Here is a 14,352-nt window from a genome sequence, read left to right as displayed (position 1 = left end):
CAGACACTCTGTCCCACACTGAAATCAACATGCTGCAAATGAAAGCATGCCAGTCAAAAGTCTATGTGTCAATGATCATAACCTTCATTGAAGAGGCCGGATACTACCTACTCAAATCGTTTCCCAATATTGCAATGCTCTGTTAAAATAATATTCATAAACTGGGGACAGGACACCTCAGAGTAGACCTATTAAATCCCCCTATATATTTTCACTATTGATCTCTCACTGAGAAGCCAATACCGTTTGGCTCCAAAGCATGAAATAAACCCTTTTTATCATTATAAGAACTAAGCAGTCTGGTTGTCTCAACATTAAATGGTTTAGAAAGTACAGATAAGAAAGTTAAAAGAAATCCTTCCCACGGTTTCAATTAGAAGAAACTATAGTATGTAGATATATGGATGAGGGGGTGGTGAAATAAAACATGTTTTTCATGAGAAGGTAAATGAGGTACTAAACTTTATACATTTATTGACTTATTTGTTAACTAGAACCAACTCTGACTGAAGAAGAATTATACAATTCTCTGGCATAGTTCTGAAATCAACCTAGAGGAAAGAAGTGACTAAACAGAAACGCTAAATTATATGATCATGGTGGGTAGATCTGAGGTTTGGTCATTTTCATTCAGTGAAGGCCCACACTGAAAAGGATTAGCACACCCATTGTAACTGTCAGCAACCAACCAGAACACCAAAAACCTTAATCTAAGATATACAGGTAAGAGAGAAGTATACTTGGGGTTAGCAAGCCCAGAAGCTTTTAATATTTGCAACTGCTAAGCAAAAGATGTCCCTAGTGCAACAATAATCACTTTTTAAAAAAAGATATGAAGCATTAATTTCCATGTAGATACTACTAGCAACCCAGTTCGTTTTTTGGTAAATACAGCTTCTTTTAATCTTGCCTGACCTAGGGCCATCGAGATTTTAGGGGGCTCTTGTATAGAAATAAATAACATCTCAGAAGGATGAACATGTTGATAAGGACACTTAGGGCGCCCCAAACCTCATCTCTAATACCTTTTACCTCTCATATTCGTGTTCTAAGCCCTCGCTTTAAAACTCACGTAAACTTCAGACAGGCATTATAATGGATTATAATGCCAAAGACTTGGCGAACTTCCTAAACCACCACAAATGGACCATTTTACCTTTTATCATAAGGCAAAACGGCTATACTTCCACTGTTGAAGATACTAAAATCTTTGATGTGTTTAAAAAAAAAAAAAAGGCTGTTCCAAACACATGCAATATTGCAGTAAAGGAATCAAAGTCATAATAAAAAATCTCTCCTCCCTCCCCAATTTTTTTGCTGGAGATAGTACTAGCTGGTTTCCATACAGGCAGAGAGGAAGAGACTTGCCCTGAAACCCCTAAAACAAGAAGCACCCCCCCCGCCCCCCGTTAGAGCCCAGAGTCAGGCTGCTTCCAGCCCACTGGAAAAAGACCTTGTTCTTGTTTTCTGTTTACAAACAAGAAGAGGGTGGTTTTTGTTTAGCTTGGTTTAAACCAGAGCTGTCTGTTTTAAAAACAATTGCAATGATGCAAATTGTTCCATGAACATGTTTCCAGATAGGTACATCAATATAGAAAACAATTTGCTCTGTACAGCAAGAAGTCACTGCACACTTCACAGCTAGTGTGGCACTCGACTTCACAGGTGTCTAAGGGCCGTACGCCGAGTCCTACTTCTGTAACAGGAGCCAGATGTAGAGCAAACACCCTTTTTCTCCTTCCTTCTGACATTCTGTGCTCCTCCTCTTCCAAAACCTTCTTCAATGAAACCCTACCCGCCTCCACGATGACATGTGATTCTAATCACATATATGGTTTAGGATTTGTGTTGCACAAGTTGGTGGATGATTGGGACCATTTTTTTTTTTCCTCCATGCTCAGCGAGTAGCCGGCAAATGTTGAACCAGATCGGTCTGTAAATAAATGGGAAGACATTCTCAAAGCTGACTACTTCGGTTACAGCTGGACCAACAAGAATTCAATCAGAAATGCCAAACTAGTGTTCTTTCCTGTGAGGATTCATTGGATTATAAGATTATGGGGTTTTTCTATTCAAAGGCATTTGCCCTCTCATAGGTCTACTGGACTAAAAATGGCTCCAGCTCCCTTTTCTCAATTTATTTTAACGCTTCCTTTCTACTGTAGAGCTATTTCTTCTACTTGTATTTTACTTCCTGATACTCTGCCGGGGACTTATGCAAAGTCACTGTACAAAGCATGCGGGTGTATCTTTTTATATACACAACGAGGGCATCTTCACAAAGTTTGTGAAACTTCTCACAAAAGTTTGTGGAAGGCAAGCTGTATATGCTTCGTCTATTTTTCTCGTAGAGGAACATTCAGTGAAGTGACAGTGACTTGTGATGGAAATAACAGACCTGGCAAGTGCAGCTTTTTGGTTTAAAAAGAATGGACGTCTGTCTTTCATTTAAAGTGCAATAATTCTGCAGCAATCATACTTTAAGAACTTAAAACTTAGAACGATAATACAGTAATAAAAAACACTCTTGAATACCATAAAAATGAAACAAGAGTAAGGCGAGAAGGGCTGGCCTGGGCGTCCAACTCAATTACAACACAATCCACGAATCTCACAGGCCAGAGTGTAGCAAGCTACTACTGGAAGGTTCTGTGCATCATTTTGACAGGCGGAACGCACCATTGTGCTTTGATGATGCTTCCCATACCTGAGCCAAGCCAATGGCCCTGTGATCACAGCTGCAGTCAGGCCTAAATCAGCATTACATTTGTATTCTCATTACGGAGACTTACAATTATAAATAAAAATTTCCTAAGGGAGAAATTTAGTGTGCCAGGGTACGTCCACAGTTTCAGTGACGCAGTACCAATCCTTGATAAGCAGGATCACAATAATTATAACACTTCATGCTGATGCTGTGTCAGGCACTTATCTACGTACGTTACATGAATCAACTCATTTAATCATCACCCTATGAGGCTGGTACCACTATCTCTGTTTTAAAAAGGAAGAAACTGAGGAAGACGAATGGTCAAATGACTTGCCCAACATCCCTTAGGTTGTGTGTCGAGAGCGGGGAAGAGACTGCAACCCAGGCGGCCAGACCCCAGAGTCCCAGCACAAAGTAATAGTTTAGCATCATCCCTAAATAACTTGGTAGTCAATTTTTGAGACCTACAGCTTCACACGTGCTCAGTTTCAGTATAATCTTGAGGGGGAAAAAAAAGAATTAAAGATACTTTCTCCAGGGATCACAGCCGTTCCATCTCCCCTACTGCCCTTTTCCTTTTGGTCCTGGATTTTTACAGCTGTGCAGACGCCAGCTGCAAGGAGGAGAAAAGAGGAAATCAGTTCTGCCAAAGGTAAGCTCTCCCTGGAAGGGCTTTAAATCACAATGGATGGCACCACAAAACCTCACAAGCACACACAAATGCAATTCAGAAGTGCGTCTAGAAGTTCTGACACACAGAGCCAGAGGTTTTCATGTGAGGTGATGTTCAAAGCCATAGATGTGAATAATACCGTTGAGAAAAAATGCAAAGTGAAAAGAGCAGAGGTTATCAGACTGAGCCTTCGGCAGAGTAATATCTAATGAGGAGAAAGAAGAGAGGCGAAGGAAGGAAAGTTTAGCCCAGAGGGTATTAGCGTCAGTGCAGGCAGAGGGCGGAAGGGGAGAGCATCACGGCGAAGGTCAGCCTTGTGTCAAGTATTTACAGACAGAAGAAACAAGGGCTGGTCTCCAAAGCCAGGCATCTGGTGATTAGAGTTCATGGGTCACCATGAAAATCTTTGGGAAAAGTATATAATTTTCTACAAAGAGAACCCTTTAATTATCTATCCGAAACTGACCTTTCCTTGTTTTGAGGAGGAGGAGGGAGAGGAAGGCAGTGTAACAACAAAGCAAAGTAGACAAAAAGAAAGCTAACTACCTAACATTTTGTCTACCTGAACATATTCAGACATAAAAGTGCATAAATATGTCCTGGAATATATGTGTACATAATACTTGGCTATTCAAGTGGACTCATACCCATATTCACTTCTACCTTTCCTTCAAAAAAACTTACTGGGGTAAAATAAGAGATAATGTGAGTAAACTCACTAGATTGGGGGCAGTAGCTGTTACGATTTTCCAGGTGGTTTTTATAAGATACACTGGACACCTCCAAATCAAACCTAAGGTCAAATGGAAGAGCACTAAATAGGACATGGATCTAAAGTAGTTTTCGACCTTGACTCCACATTGGAACCACCTGGGGAATTTAAAAAATACTGCCACCTGGCTCCCGACCCCTAAAGATCCTCAGATAATTGCCTAGGGTGCGGCGTGGGCATCCAGGTATTTAAAAGGTCCCCAGGTGATTTTTCACTCACTGCCAAGATTGAGAAGCAATGATCTGAACCAGTGATGCTCCAGCACGTGACCTCAATAATCGGTTCAACAACATAACCGTACGGCCAAAGAGAGAGCTATATTTAACCGAACCCACCAGGACTGTGGGGTGTACTAATTTAGAGCATCTACCCTGAATAGAAACCAATCCAGGAGGAATGCAGGAAGCATGCAGCCAGGCCCTGTTTGGTGTCTCTGCCACACTAGAGTCTGGGCAGGAGCTTCTGGGAAACAAAGGCCTGGATTAAAATCTTGAAAAGCAGCCCGGTATATTTACTGTAGTCAATTATGCACATTACTGCCACCAAAACAGGCCTTGTGTTGGGTTGTGGGAACACTAAAAGAAGGGGGGTTTCCTTCCAGAATTTCACCTTGGAATTTAAACTTTTCCTAGAATATAGCTTCTTTTCTACTTTAAACGGTGTCAGGATATAAGTTTTATACGTGTAAGGTTATGCCATAGTAAGCAGTAATGCTTCTGTTTACCAGAAAGCCAACTCCAAAAAGGAGGCTTTAATAGCATTTTAAAAAGCACAAAAGAAATTTTAACATATCCCAAATCTCAATCCTCTATACCTAAATATACACAGTTTTACTAACAATGCTTGCAAAGCCCAGTTCATATATACCAAATGCATTTCACTCAGCTTCCTTTCTGCTTAGTTTTGCATCCCTGCATTCATCTGCACTATCTGGTCAGGTGTGTCAATTGTCAGCATTTTCTCACAATTCCCTTTCACAACTGCTTCTGTAGGACCTTTCAAGGATGAGGAACTGTTGAGTGCAGTGAATTCTTGCTGTCAAAAATATATTACTCTTCAAATCAAAATTCAACGTGGCACCTATTAAAAGAAAATCTTATAGGTTTTCTCAACTGGCTATTTCTCAAATAAAGATGCTAAGGAGAACAGTAAACAAATAGAGAAAAACCATCTGATGCCATTTAAATTTGTGAACTAGAAGTCAGAGCATTTTCAAGAGTTAATGAAGAGGGGACTTGGCTGGCGGTCCAGTGGTTAAGGCTCCGAGCTTCCAATGCAGGGTAAGCAGGTTCGATCCCTGCTTGGGGAACCAAGATCCCACGTGCTGCATGGCACAGCCAAAAATAAATAAAATAAAATGTGATATGGTTTAAAAAATTTTTTTAAAGAGTTAATGAAGAGGAAGAAAGCACTGACCCACTGAAGAGCTAGACTACTACTCAGCCATAAAAAAGAATGATATAATGCCATTTGCAGCAACACGGATGCAACTAGAGATTGTCATACTAAGTGAAGTAAGTCAGAAAGAGAAAGACAAATACCATATGATATCACTTATATGTGAAATCTATAATATACCACAAATGAACCTATCTACAAAACAGAAACAGACTCACAAAGAGAAGAGACTTGTGGTTGCCAAGGGGTGGGGTGGGGGAGGGATGGACTGGGGGTTTGGGGTTAGTAGATGCAAACTATTACATATAGAATGGATAAACAAGGTCCTACTGTATAGCACTGGGAACTATATTCAATATCCTGGGATAAACCATAATGGAAAAGAACATAAAAAAGAATGTATATATGTGTATACTGAGTGGCTGTGCTGTACAGCAGAAATTAACACAACATTGTAAATCAACTATACTTCAATAAAAAGTTTTAAAAAACGGATTTTCTAGAAAAAAGCCTGAACATCATACACATTTAGCATATAAAACCTTAGACCATGCTCAGTGATTAAATGTCCAAAGACATTATCAAGACTTTTTACAAATCTCTGCAAGTACACTTCAGTAACTGAGAACAGATACTAAGTACCGGGTTTGACAACATAAAATCTGCCAACAAAGAGTAATCCAGACAATAAAACAAATTATAGCATCAACATTTCCAGTTTCCTAACTGCAAAAAACACCAAAAAAGTTATTTCCAAATTCTGGAAAGCCGTATCTCAAGGGATTAGAAGACAGACATTAAAGAGGAGAAGAGAATTTGGATTGGCATGGGGTGCGCTGGAGGACAGCACTGCTGTTCATGGTCAACTTCAGAATGCAGACTCCACAAGAAATAAATACTATGGGGATTAAAAAGAATAAAGAAGCCAATGATATTAGAGCCACATAAAAACTCCACATTATACCCGGGCTCTGGGAGCAACTCTACCTCCACAAGTTTTCCTAGTTTAAGTGAGCATCATTTAGCATCCCTAAGGGCACTATTTTACTTTGAGGTGATTACATTGCTTTACTAAAAGAACTTGGTGAAATGGCTAAAAAACAAAACTAAACATGACAACATCAAGTGTTAGCAAGGATGCAGAGCAAGTAAGACTCACGAACACTGCATGTAGGGATGCAAGATTGCACAGCCATTCCAGAGAACAGTTCATCAGTTTCTTATAAACATACAGTTAGGGCTTCCCTGGTGGCACAGTGGTTGAGAGTCCGCCTGCTGATGCAGGGGACACGGGTTCGAGCCCTGGTCTGGGAAGATCCCACATGCCGCGGAAAGGCTGGGCCCATGAGCCATGGCCGCTGAGCCTGTGCGTCCGGAGCCTGTGCTCCGCAACGGGAGAGGCCACAACAGTGAGAGGCCCACATACCACAAAAACAAAACAAAACAAAAAAACATACACTTACATATGAGTCGGCAATTCCACTCCCAGGTATTTCCCTTAGATAAATAAGAAAAACCTGTACATAAATGTTTACAGCAGCATTACTTACATCACCAAAGCCTGGAAATAACCCAATGTTTCTCAATGGGTGGATGGATTAATCTGTGGGACTTCCTTACAATTGGCAAACTACCACCAATAAATATTGATACACAAAACACGTCTGAATCTCAAATGCATCATGCTAAGTGAAAGAAAATTCAGACTCAAAAGTCTATGTGAGAAGATGTGGTACATATATACAATGGAATACTACTCAGCCAAAAGGAATGAAATTGGGTCATCTGTAGAGACGTGGATGGACCTAGAGTCTGTCATACAGAAAGTCAGAAAGAGAAAAGCAGATACCGTATGCTAACACATATACATGGAATCTAGAAAAATGGTACAGATGAACCAGTTTGCAAGGCAGAAATAGAGACACAGATGTAGAGAACAAACATATGGACACCAAGGGGGGAAAGCGGGAGGGGGTATTAATTGGGAGATTGGGATTGACATGTATGCACTAATATGTATAAAATAGATAACTAATAAGAAACTGCTGTATAAAAAAATTAAATTAAATTAAAAAAACCAAAGTCTATATGTATGATACCACTTTTATGACACTGGAAGAGGCAAAACTAGGATGGTGAACAGATCAGTGGTTGCCAGGCATTAAGGATAGGAGAACCTGATTGCTCAGCGGTGGCATGAGGGAATTCTCCGGGGCAAGAGAACTCTTCCAGGTCATTATCATAGTGGTGGTTACATGACTATACATTCGACAAAACAATGAATTGTATACCCCCTAAAGCAGTAAACTGTATGCAAATTAAAAAGGTTTAATTAGAAAAATTTCAAAGGGGGACTTCCCTGGTGGCACAGTGGTTAAGAATCCACCTGCCAGTGCAGGGGACATGGGTTCGAGCCCTGGTCCAGGAAGATCCCACATGCCGCGGAGCAACTAAGCCCTCGAGCCACAACTACTGAGTCCGCATGCCACAACTACTGAAGCCCACGTGCCTAAAGCCTGTGCTCCGGAACAAGAGAAGCCACTGCAATGAGAAGCCTGCGCACCACAACGAAGAGTAGCCCCTGCTCACCGCAACTAGAGAAAGCCCGCACGCAGCAACGAAGACCCAGTGCAGCCAATAAATAATAAATAAATAAACAAATAAATAAATTTAAAAAAGAAAAATTTCAAGGATTTGACATTTTTTTCGTTTCACCAGTGAACTCTATGGAGGGTCTTTTAAATTGGCTACCTTTACTTTCCAACTGCTAGTCTATTAATCACATAATCTGCTACATGCCCTGAAATGCCTCTTCTGGGGGTGATCAGTGACTACTCAGTAACCATGCCAATGGTATTTTTTTTTCCTCTTCACTCTCTGAATCCTTGACCTCCTCGTCCCTCTCCCTTGGCAGGTATGGCATTGCTCAATTATGCTTTCCCTGATTTTCTGGCTTTTCCACCTTCTTTGCTGGTTCTTCCTCCTCCTGTGCTTGAAGTGTTGTCTCATCCCCTTTCCATTTTTCTTTCAAAACTCTCCTCACCCTCATGGCTTCAATCACGTTCCCCTTATGGAATGAATCCCAGAGTTCCAACCTGTTTTTCTCCTTATTCGCATCCTTCCATGTGCCCATGAGACATTTCTACTTACACGTCCCCCTTGCATCTCAAATCTCCATGTTTAAAGCAGAGATTTTTCTAGTTCTCCTACCAAAACCAGGTCCTCATCATGACTGTTTTCACGCCACCCTTAAACCAATGAGCCAAACTTACACCTGGTGTATAATATTATATGTCAACTTTTTTTTTTTTTTTTTTTTTTTTTCTTTTTGCGGTATGCGGGCCTCTCACTGTTGTGGCCTCTCCCGTTGCGGAGCACAGGCTCCGGATGCGCAGGCCCAGCGGCCATGGCTCACGGGCCCAGCCGCTCCGCGGCATATGGGATCCTCCCAGACCGGGGCACGAACCCGTATCCCCTGCATCGGCAGGCGGACTCTCAACCACTGCGCCACCAGGGAGGCCCTATATGTCAACTTTTTACCTGCATCCTTTGACACATGCTTCTGCAGAATCTTGAATTAATCATTCTCTTCCCATTTCCACTGCCATGCCATGGTGCTGGCCCAATGCCTACCCAGAAGACTTCTGCAGGAACTTCAAAGCCGGTCTGTATGTAGCTGAATGTGCCCTTCTTAAATCCCTCCTCTAGTCTACACTGCTACTTCAAAATGAGGATCACATGGGTAGAATACCGATCACCTCACTATCACCAGAGATTTGGCTCATCTGCCTGGTCATGCTTATGTTCCTCATACACTCTCCCCTCCCCCCGCCCCGTGATACCCTTCCCAATCAGCAAAAATCAATCAAGGGAATGACTTTCCTAGATGAAGGGACCATGCATTCCTAAAAGGCACAGCTGAGCTCTTCTGCTAGACTTGGCAATCAAGCTTTCAAGATCCATGGGTAGAGAATTACCTAATTTATCGCACTTTATTAAAGATATGTTATCCTTAGGATTCATCAACATTTCCTCACTGCCTGCAGAATCATGTACTAACCTCTTAAGCTTGATCACTCCACAATTTGGCCTCCATGTGCCTTCATTCCTAATCCATCTTTTAGACTCTTTCATGATGAGCCTCATACAACTCAATATGACCAAAACTTTGCTCTTTTCCACATCTGCACCTTTATTTTTCTCTCTTTCCTCCATTCAACTTTATATGTCATTTACCCATTTTGAAAACTTAAATTACTATGCCCAGTATGTGTTCCATGATGAAAGACCACAGCTGGAAGTAATTCTTTCTTCACTTAACTCCTCATAACCTGCAATTATTTGTTTGTGAGTGATGTTTTCCTTTTGAAATCCACGGATCATGTCTTCATCAACCTTTCAGCCACCATAAAGCTTTATATAGAAGGTACATATTTCTTGGTCAAATTATGCTAAGCCTCAATATTTTCAATTCTTATAACAATATAATGAAACCTGAGTTTTAAAAAATAACCCATTTCAAATGATTTTTTGTCATGCACCAGGAGGCAAAGATGTTAGATTTTTTTTTTTTTTTGGAGAACATGCCAATACAAATTAGTGTCTCACACACACGCCTAACTAATGATATCAAATAAATGCACTCTCCTGAGCACAAATGCCTCGTCTAATAATACGTTCCTCCTACTTCACAAGATGCAAAGGTAAGAGCCAGCCAAAATATAACAGGAAAAAAGTTATCTATTCACTTGGGATGAAGCATTAAAAGCTTTAGGACGTGAATTTCAAAACAATGAGTTTAATAACAAATTGCAGTCTGAACCCCATCTAACAATTTTTATTTGAAGATATTTGTAGACCCTGAAATCTAAGACCTTAAATGCCACTTTTTAATTTGGAAAAATGCAGTGAAGGGTCATGATCCAGATCACAAAAAAGGCCCATGTTCTTCCACTTCACTGCCTGCTAAAGAGAGAAAAAGCCCAATTCCAGGTTCTATGTCATTTTCCCCAAAGGAATAGCAACAGAATTCACAGATGATAGGTATTAACTTATTCTCTGTGCATGAAAGTGTGCTCTTATGAGTAAGTCAAAAGCAGCTTTAACTTTGGTCTTAATTCAGTAGGCTTTTTAAAAGGAAGTTATTAAATTGAGAAATTACCTCTGCACACTTTCACAGCTCTTGAGCACTAGCATAAGATTAAGTACACAAAGCCTGGGCAGAGGCAATTTTGTGAATTTCAATCTTCCTCAAAATAATAATTAAAAAAGGACTTGACATCCTCTAGTGGTGAAATTGAAAACTTGTTTCAAGTCAATTATTTTTCTCAGTGCTTGCCTACCTTTTGTTATTGAAATATATGCGGAAAGAACTGTTCATTCTCAAGAAAAATTTTAAAAAATCACCATAAAGAATGTGACTTGACTACCTTTGAGTAGAAAATATATACTGCCAGAAATAGCTTTTAAATGTTGAAAGAAATATGATTTTTATATGCTACCTTTCAAAATTCTTAACAAATGTCTCATTTTATAGGTCGTATACTGCCAATTTTCAACCCATCTTTGATACACATACATACATATGTATATAATTATGAACACATTACAGCTGTTTTTTTTTATTATTATTATTTTTTGTGGTACGCGGACCTCTCACTGTTGTGGCCTCTCCCGTTGAGGAGCACAGGCTCCGGACGCGCAGGCTCAGCGGCCATGGCTCACGGGCCCAGCCGCTCCGCGGCATGTGGGATCCTCCCGGACCGGGGGCACGAACCCATGTCCCCTGCATCGGCAGGCGGACTCTCAACCACTGCGCCACCAGGGAAGCCCTACAGATGTTATTTTTATAATCACCTGAGATTCTAAACTAAATTGCCCTAAAATTAGACCACAGTCTTTGCACAGAGAAAGAAAAACTAAGAGAGACATTTAAGAATGGGCCTTACCACCTAACAACCAGTTCTAAAAAGGGAATAAAATGAATCCCTCAACAAATGTTGCCATTTGAGGTGGCAATTTTCACCTGTTGATGGTAATAAAAGACAGAAATCTCCACCCCCCAAAAAAAACCCACCTCAGTACAATCCTGTAATTCTTAAAAAAAATGACTTGCAGCATTTGAATGTTATAATGTGCAATATGTCCATAAGAATGAAGTACTACATTGAAGTCTGATATTCAGGTATAGGTCACATGTTTTAAATATATGGAAAACTTCAGAAGTTGTTAAAATTCAAGCAGTCCTCACTTGTACACTCAAAATATCGCTACCTAGATTTAAATATATATATATATATATTTTTTTTTTCACCTTTCTTCTTTCTTTGACACCTGCTCACACAGGTGCTCTGAGCACAAAAAACCTTAATAGTAATCCAGGGCTAGAAAAATAGGAAAAAGATGTGAGTCAGAAATAAGTTTTAGTTAAATTATAAAGTACAATTATTCGAAAGACCATTTATAAAATTTGTCCCTTGGAAACTGGAGTTTCTAGGTAGAGATGTGGAAGAATTGTTTTCTATGAAAGAGACGGCAGCCAATTAAATTGCCCTCTTCATAAAGAAAATATTTCACTGACAGCCACAGGGTTGATTTGTAGGTTAATTGTTAGAAGCATGACCAGTTCATTAGTTAACATGCTTGGGCACTGAATAAGCTAGTTTGTAGTTCACGTACATCTGAACAACTTGTTCACGTGCAGATTCTAGGAAGTGTTTATTTATTCATTTATTTGAGCAAAAATTACTGTGTACAGAAGCAGTTTTATTTTTCCTTTGTGGGGATTAGGCACCAAACCATTTATATTCTCAATGAGGATGCTGCGCTCCTGCTGCCCTCTCTTGGGGGACCGTAACCCTCAGCACCCGGCTTCTCAAGTTCCCTAAAAGCAATTACAAAGGCACGTCCTCTAAGCCACCCGTTCCCTACCCCAAACGAAAATAATGACCTGCCAATCTTTCAAACATTTTAAGACAAAATAAACCACCCTACAGGAAGTAGCGTGACTTCAGAGTAAACAAGTTCAAGATTCCTTGTCTTAACCTCAGGTATTTTGGCTGGAGGGATTAAGTCTTTAGTCTTTAGGCGCCCAAACTCTACCTAGCAGAACAGATACATCATTTGCAAATACTCTTATAGCTTTTTTGGACCTTTCACATTAAAATAAGCGTACCTTCTAAGTCAATACCTCTTTTTTGAGGGTGGGGGAAGTCTTACATTTAGATAACAATTGTTTCCAGTTATGTGTAAGCAGAAAACACAACACAGCTGGGGAGCCTGCAATTTGAATGTCTTTTTAAAATAAGAAACTGCCTCACCGCCCCCATCCCCCCCATCCCAAGTGTAGGAAGGTACCAGAAACAGTTTACTGGCCAAGAACAGAAGAGGGGAGTAGGAGAGAGGAGTGGATCTGCAAGAAAAAACTATCGCGAGGGGGAAAATCGGCTGCATACAGTAAAATGGGGGAGGGGAGGACTTAATGCTCTTGGAGATGTGAGCGCCTGCCCCTGCCTCTGGCGTGGAAGTTGGGAAGAGGGGGTTCCTTAACACAGCGCCCTGATGAGCCGAGCCAACGTTCCCGCCTTGTGTTGGTGCACGGACTAAAAACATGAACGCCGAGGGCCCTTGTTTCAAGTCAACGAATCTCTGAGCCCCACCCCCCACAGCACCTGCAGGCCCCCCTCATCCTGCAACCAGCCCCTGCCTCGCGACCCCAGATCTCAGAACTCTTGTGAGCCGGTCGTAACTGCGGACCCCAGGGCAGCGGGCGGGTACTGCTCACGCGCGACCATCGCGCCGGGCTACCCCGACACCCGGTGCGCCGGTTAAGGCCGGAGAGTTTGCGCAGAAAAGGGTAATCCTGCTAGCCGTACCAGGCCGAGGATTTTCCGGCTGGCGGTTTGGTTTGGGGGATACGATTTTCCCATTCAATTGAATCAGACCCAGCCCGGCAGGTGGGAGAGGAGCGGCCAGCGTCTCTCCACTTCCTCCTCCCGCCCGCGCTCCCTGGCGCGTTTCCACCTGTTTATGTTAAGTCGAGCTGGAGCGCAAGAGGGGCGGCCGGCGAACTTGGGCGCCGGGGCCGAGCAGCCGACGCGCGGAGGCGGAGGGCAAGCGGGCTCCGAGCCGCGGTGCGCGGCGCGCCGGGCTGGCCTTTCCGGGCCGCGGCCGGGCGGGGGAGGGGAGCGCCGGCGCCCCGCGCGAGTCCCTCCCCCCTCGCCCCCTCAGGCCTGCTCGCTCTTCCCGGCCCGAGCCCGCCGGACCACCACCTGCCCCCGCAGCTCAGTCACCTGTTTCGCTTTGCGCAGCGCCATCGCCGCCCGTGTGGCGGTCGCCGCCAGCTCTCAGGTCCGCCATGGTGCTCCGGTGACGCTCCCGGACAGCCGCTCCGCCCTCTTCCTCGGCTTAGCTCCCGCCGGCCCCCCCCGCCTGACGGGCCCCCGGCCCAGACAGGTGAACGCCGTCAGGGAAGGGCGGAGGAAGGAAGGAGCGAGCGCTCGCGAGCCCGAGGCGGCCTGGGTCCGGCGCGCGGGCGCGCCCCCTCGTGGGCAGGTGCGGCGTGGCAGCCACTCCGACCCAGGCGGCTGGGTTTCCGCAACCAGAGAGGGGGCGGAGCCAGGCACCTGGGCCGCGAGCTTCAGGCCCCGGCTGCCCGCACCTCGAGGTCTGGAGGCGGGTCGGCGACGCTTGGTGGCGCTGGGAACTGGGACGGTCTGAGGATCAGTCAAAGTGAGGCGAGAGCGTGCGGACACTCTATTCGTCTCTGAGCTCTGAAGCAGCCAGGTCAATGTTAGTTTC

At 43.1% G+C, this 14,352-nt stretch overlaps 1 protein-coding gene across 3 annotated transcripts in view; it reads right to left on the bottom strand.

Moving 5' to 3' along the window:
* Positions 1-14,170, bottom strand: part of MAP7 (microtubule associated protein 7) — a 163,704-nt gene extending 149,534 nt beyond the window's left edge. For all 3 annotated transcript variants that reach the window (XM_082634395.1, XM_082634393.1, XM_082634394.1), the window contains exon 1: positions 13,845-14,170. In XM_082634395.1, the coding sequence (XP_082490521.1) occupies positions 13,845-13,911 (67 nt within the window). In that variant the 5' untranslated portion in view covers positions 13,912-14,170. The remainder of the gene's footprint in view (positions 1-13,844) is intronic.
* Positions 14,171-14,352: the final 182 nt, after the last annotated feature.

Source organism: Mesoplodon mirus, assembly GCF_964341445.2.
Source record: "Mesoplodon mirus genome assembly, chromosome: 10".
Taxonomy (NCBI): Eukaryota; Metazoa; Chordata; class Mammalia; order Artiodactyla; family Ziphiidae; genus Mesoplodon; species Mesoplodon mirus.
This window is presented reverse-complemented; position numbering and strand designations above follow the sequence as displayed.